The following is a 6,000-nucleotide window of genomic DNA, read 5'->3' as shown; positions in this document are numbered from 1 at the left end:
TAAAGATACCAAGAGAATGAAGAAAATTTGATAATAGGATTAAATTAGAAAGTTGCTTAAAATTGAATGCTCTATCTGAATCATGAAAGAAAAAATTTGGGTTCAGTGTCCCTTTAAGTTCATACCATTCCTCTGGATTTTTAGATAGTGTTATTCCTAAATATTTAATTTTCCCTTTTGCTTGTGTAAAGGGATTAGTCATTTAGCTCAGTGCTTGACAAATCTGTTTAAAAACTAGTAGCCAGTAAGAATATTTAGGAGCCAGGCATATTTTTAGGAGCCAGACAGTTGGATTTGTATATAGATATATGGAGAATAACCCAAAAACGTAGAAGCCAGGGGTAAAATTCTAGGAGCCAGTGGCTCCCAGGCTCCTGGGTTTGTCGAGCCCTGATTTAGATGTCTTTTTTTTAACAATCTAAAGTATTTCTGACTAAGGTTGATTCTATATCCCAAGAATTTACTATATCCAGAAATATTTAAGATATTGGGAATATTTACCTTCGTATTTCCTACACAAAATAGCATATCATCTGCATAGAGGGAAAGAATAAAGTGTTTTTTGCCTATTAGAATACCTTCTAACTTTTTCCTACAAATTATTGCTAGGGGTTCAAGCGCAATATTAAAGAGTAACGGCGATAAAGGACAACCTTATCTAGTTCATTTTTGTAAGGTTATGCTTGAAGATAGCAAACCATTAATACTCAGGAAGGAAACTGGATCATGATAAATCAGTTTGATATAATTAACAAAAGAACCTATGAAGCCAAATTGCTTCAAAGCGGTAAACAGATATTCCCAGGAGATGGAGTTGAATGTCTTTTCGACGTCTACAGTAAGTAGTGCAAAGCCTCTCTGAGTATGAGGGTTGATTTTGTTTTGAGACATAAAGTGTTCTATTAATAGCATTGCTAATCTGATATTTTTCTGTTAAGTCCTACCTGGCATTAAACCAGTTTGGTCTATGTGAATTATTTCTCCTATGATTTTTTAAGTCTATTTGCTATTATATTTGCTAAAATTTTGTAGTCTGTATTAAGTAAGGAAATTGGACGGTAAGCACCATTGACTCCATCTCCTTGTCTTTTTTCAAAATAAAGATAACAGAGGCTGTGAAAAATCTAGATGGTTTGATATTATTTATAAAATAATTGTTATATAAGGTAGCCAATACAGGAGAAATTTTGTTCTTGTGTAATTTTAGAGAATTCCGAAGGAAGTTAGTTTGGGACAGGTACCTTGCCGTTTGCCAATTTAGAAATTGATTACGTGATTTCATCTAGCGTAATTTTACTATTGAGCAAAGACAATTGATCGAGTGAGACTTTAGGGAGATTAATATTATCCCCAAAAAAATTTTTAGCCTCTTTATCAATATTATCTGATGAGTATACCTTCTGGAGGAAGAATTCTGGAAGAAGAGCTGAAATTGGGCTATAATGTCTTTAGAAGTATATATTTTACCTTCAACTGTAATAGTCCCTACATAATTATTTTTCATCCAACTTTTAGCGAGATTGTGCAGTAATATTTTAATATTGTTTTTGTTTTATATCATAGACGAAATAATGCTACATACAGTAATAAATTAACAAAAATAAGTTGATAGCAGTTAGCAACATCAACGAGGGCTCTGGGAAGACAACAGCTGGACAGAAAAAGGAAGTTGATGAACTGAGAGAAAGCAGAGTGTTGACATTAATGTGAGGTCATAGCAGACCTGGAAAAAAATATATAAATTATCATCTCTCATTAATATTTCTCCACTCCCTCCTCTCTTCAATCTCTCTTTCCTCCCCTCCCTTCTCTCTTTGGCCATATCTCCACTTTACACTCTTTCTCTCTCCTCTTTTTTTTCTCCACTCTTTCTTAATGCTATATTTTTCTCCACTTTTACTTTTCCTCTCTAATCTCTCTCTGCTTCTGTTTACCCTGCAGAAGTAACAGTCTAAGCACTAATGGGGTCCCTAAAGGAATAACATACCCTTGCCCTTTTATGTTTATATAATATCCATTTAGATACTATTTGTAGACATTCACTCACTAACTTTCACTCGCCACTGTTAAATTTCCATTCGCCAATGGCTACTGGACATTTTGAGCCCTGACGGCTAAAAAATGTTTTTGCTAAGCGGTGACGTTTTCACCTTTTAGCCAAATGTTTTTTTTAGCCATGTGCTGCTGTAGCAGCTAAGAACGGCGATCGGTTAAAACAAATAAAGGAGCTTTCTACATGAAGTATCTTATACTTCATGAATGAAAGTCCCCTTTATTTGTTTTAAAAGTCAATCCTAGAGTTTCTAAAACTCTAGTATTTACTTTCACTTTAAGGGTAGTGATGCAGAACCTCTAAACAGATTTGCACAGTATTCTCAAAACATACAGGAAATTGACTTTTCTTGAATTTTAATTTCTAAATTTTGGAATTGGCACAGTTGCCACTTGCCAGAATGCAGTTATAAAACCAGAGTACTTTGCTAGTCTTATATACATTTTGTCTGCATATTGTAGCATCACAGTATGCAGCACTTTACATTAAAACAGCAGAATAATAAAGTAATAGATCTAGTTTGATTAACTGGCATATGTAAATCCCCTGCAGTTTACATATTCAATTAAATAATACTATATTTAATATTTTACATAGGTTGTGTTGAATTTATATTGGGTGCTTTGGGGCAGAGCTATGGAAAAAAAAAAAGGTGTTTTGTTGTAGTCAATGCTAATGTAACTTGCTTGATTGCTCTGCTGCAAAGTGTCCCTGGTTCTCAAATGTTTTTTACTAAGACAAGGTCAATAACAACTCATATATAGTGGGGGAAGAATGTGATCCCAATTTGGCTCCAAAGATTGACACTGATTTTTTTTTTTTTTATCAGCACTTTCTTTATAAAAAAAACAACAACAAAAAACATAACGTGATCTGGCACAAACAGGAGCTGCATGTTATCCGTTATGTACTGCAACTGGTGCCAGGGCGTAACAAAAGGTAACAATGTGTAATCAAATAAAAATAAAATACTATTGGGGGTTGTATTGCCTAAAAAGAATGAGAAGACTTTGTCACATAGAGTACTGGTATATAAACACCTTATAGTTATTTTAACCTCTTAAGGACATATGACGGAATTTTTCCGTCATAAAACAATTGAGCAAACTGAAAGCTGTGTCCTTAAAGGGTTAAAATTGATGCCCAACCGGGAGTAAAATACAGCACTTTTTTTTTTTTTCTGAAGTATCCAGTAATTGTTTTTATTGTATTGGAACAAGCAGCCCAATTTACATTTTAAACAAAATTTTGTATCAATAGCGTGTCTATTTCTACCGTGTTTAAGCAGAATTATTGTCAACTTTGTTTTACCCTGTTTTCATTGTTATTTTAAGCTAACAAGACCTTAACATTAAAATATATTGCCCTTCTGTTGATATTTGGTATAAACGCTGAATTACTAAAGCCTGTGCCGCATTTGGAATTTGGCAAAATATGCGCGACCGACTAGAAGTTACATATTTATAGGAGTTATTTCTTTTTTCTTTTTGTTCTGTCCGTATGCTGAGGGCGCACGCCGAGGAGTATAATCTCAGGTATTTTCTTTTAAGTTAACCTTTTCCCACCTACATAATATACCCCTTTCCATGTGCCCACCACCATAGCTCTACAATGCGGGCCTCACATCTAAAAATATTCCGACTCCTCCTCGGCTGCGCCATTTCCGGCCCCACACAAGAGGGAACATGGCGGCGCCCTGTAATTTGGAGCTTCCGTCCGAGGCTTCGTCTTGTGTAAAAATACCGAAGGCTGAAGTTTTATCACCGGGTTCCCCAGTGCTTAGTGACGGAAACCGATCTCTTTCTAATCCTTCTACCCCCAGCCGATCATCCCCTCTGAACACCGGGACACCTGGTGGTGCCAACACAGGCCTCAGCGGCGCTTCTCCTTCAGTTTCTTTCTCCACTGCATGCAGGGGGATGTCCTGGACACCGGCCGAGACAAACGCGCTAATAGCTGTGTGGGGCAATGAGCGGCTTGTGGAAGCCCGGTACCAGCAGCTTGAGGGAGCTGGTACCATCTTTGGAAGCAAAGCTCCCGGGCCTGCTATGTATGACCGGGTATCTAGGGCGCTGGCAGAACTGGGCTATGAGAGGACCCCGTCCCAGTGTCGAGAGAGGATGAAGGTAACCTACAGATGTCACCAATTCAAGGTGGCTTAAAGCTGGTTTAAGATTCCCGCAAATAACATTGCTGTGTCACACAAAGCATCCTCTGCGATGTCACCTGGACAGCTAAGTGCAGCATTCGAGGGTGCTGGCAGTAGTATTCCTTTGTAATATTCAGCACCCGCCTCATACCTTCCTAATAACTGCATTTTAATAGTAAGCACCATAGAAAGTGTGGTACCCAGATAAGAAGTGCATTAAAGTGACAGCATTGCCATTGATATCTTCTGATATCTACCAGCCCTTCCAGTCTTGTTTTAAGCAGATGTTGTAGTATTATTATTATAAAATATTTTCTAAATCAAAGATTTGAAGTGGTCTTAGGTACTGGAGGGTTCACTAAGTATGCATGGTGCACCGAGAAACCAGCAATCACAGGTCCTTTGACAGGTGTGTTGGTTTCTCTGCAATTGTGCAGGGAAGAATACATTTGGACACAATCATGGTGTCCCCTGTACTGCCAGGTGCTATTTAAAAAACAAAAAGCTAATTGAGTCACATTGGCTCCTAGAAATTTACTCCTGATTCTTAACTTTTTTGGTTATTCTCCTTCTCCAAATATCTATTATAAATTTCAACTATATTTGTTGACCCTTGACATAAGAACTCATTAGACAGCAATAGCAGGGTACAACTTGCTATGTTTCATTTACTATAGTGTTTAGTGGGTGTATATATATATATATATAAAAACTATTTAGACCTACTTAAGAAGCAACTTAACAGAGCTTTATAAACATCAAGTGCCTTGTTGCTAATCAGTGGGTCATGGTAAAATCTACCTCTATTCTGGCATTTTTAGGGAAATGTGCAGCAGCACAGCCTCTCTTGTCCTGTTTGCAGCATGCTTGTGCCCCTTATGTTAAATTTACTGATGAATGTATTGAGGGCAGTTAGGTTATATTAAATGGGTGTGTACTAGTGATTTAACCCCTTGATTGGCTGTATTAATTTCTGTTGTCTGGCTCAGTTTTGTTGTCCAGACAGTTGCTGTGTTTCTCAAAGCATAGGCACTTGCCTTGCACACTAGCATACTGTCTCCTGTTGATTCTTCACAGCAGGATGCTGCCACAGGCCAAGATTAATGTCATGCCAAACTTTAGGGAAGGAAAGCAGAGACCTGGCTTTGCTTTTTTTTACTCCACAATTTATACGGTACAAGTTTTATTACTTGAATATTCCCAGTGGCACAGTTTGCAAGGAAATCGGCATAGGCAATAGTACCAACAGTCCTATGAACATCAAAACTTGTCTGTCACCGTGGCCCATGTTAGATCTGACTTGCTCCTTCCTGGATGTATTTCCTTGGTGTTCACGTTTCAGAAATCCTTGTTGTAGCTATATTCTTAGAGTGAATCTAAATTTTGATGCTAAAGTGCCCGGTTTTTAAAAATTTGATTAAAAACAGGGGCACTTTAATTCATAAAAATTTACATTTCACTCCTGTTGTGAAAAAAACTTACCTTTTAAACTTGACAGCAGCTCAAGCTTCCTCCGGTCGTTGCAAGCCATTTCTGATGTCAGAAATGATGGATAGGTCATCCTCCAATCACAGCTTTCCCCCCCTGGGGGAATCGGTGTCTGATTCAATGCCGTGATTGGAGGAAGTCGGATTCCTCATTTTAGACCCAGGAAGAGGCTTTGCGACGGGTGGAGGAAGCTGGAGCTGCTGTCAAGATTAAAAGGTAAGTTTTTTTTCACAACAGGAGTGAAATGTAAATTTTGATGAATTAAAGTGCCCATATTTTTATTCTAATTTTTAAAAACCAGGCACTTTAG

The 6,000-nt window shown here is 37.5% G+C and overlaps 1 protein-coding gene across 1 annotated transcript in view; it reads left to right on the top strand.

Moving 5' to 3' along the window:
* Positions 1–3,730: 3,730 nt before the first annotated feature.
* MSANTD2 (Myb/SANT DNA binding domain containing 2) overlaps positions 3,731–6,000 on the top strand; it is a 63,250-nt gene continuing 60,980 nt past the window's right edge. Inside the window, exon 1 of the mRNA XM_053690484.1 lies at positions 3,731–4,179. Coding sequence (XP_053546459.1) covers positions 3,739–4,179 — 441 coding nt within the window. The 5' untranslated portion in view covers positions 3,731–3,738. The remainder of the gene's footprint in view (positions 4,180–6,000) is intronic.

The sequence above is a fragment of the Bombina bombina genome, chromosome 8 (genome assembly GCF_027579735.1).
Source record: "Bombina bombina isolate aBomBom1 chromosome 8, aBomBom1.pri, whole genome shotgun sequence".
NCBI classification, from domain to species: domain Eukaryota; kingdom Metazoa; phylum Chordata; class Amphibia; order Anura; family Bombinatoridae; genus Bombina; species Bombina bombina.
The sequence above is the reverse complement of the archived record's forward strand: the minus strand, read 5'-3'. Positions and strand labels throughout refer to the sequence as shown.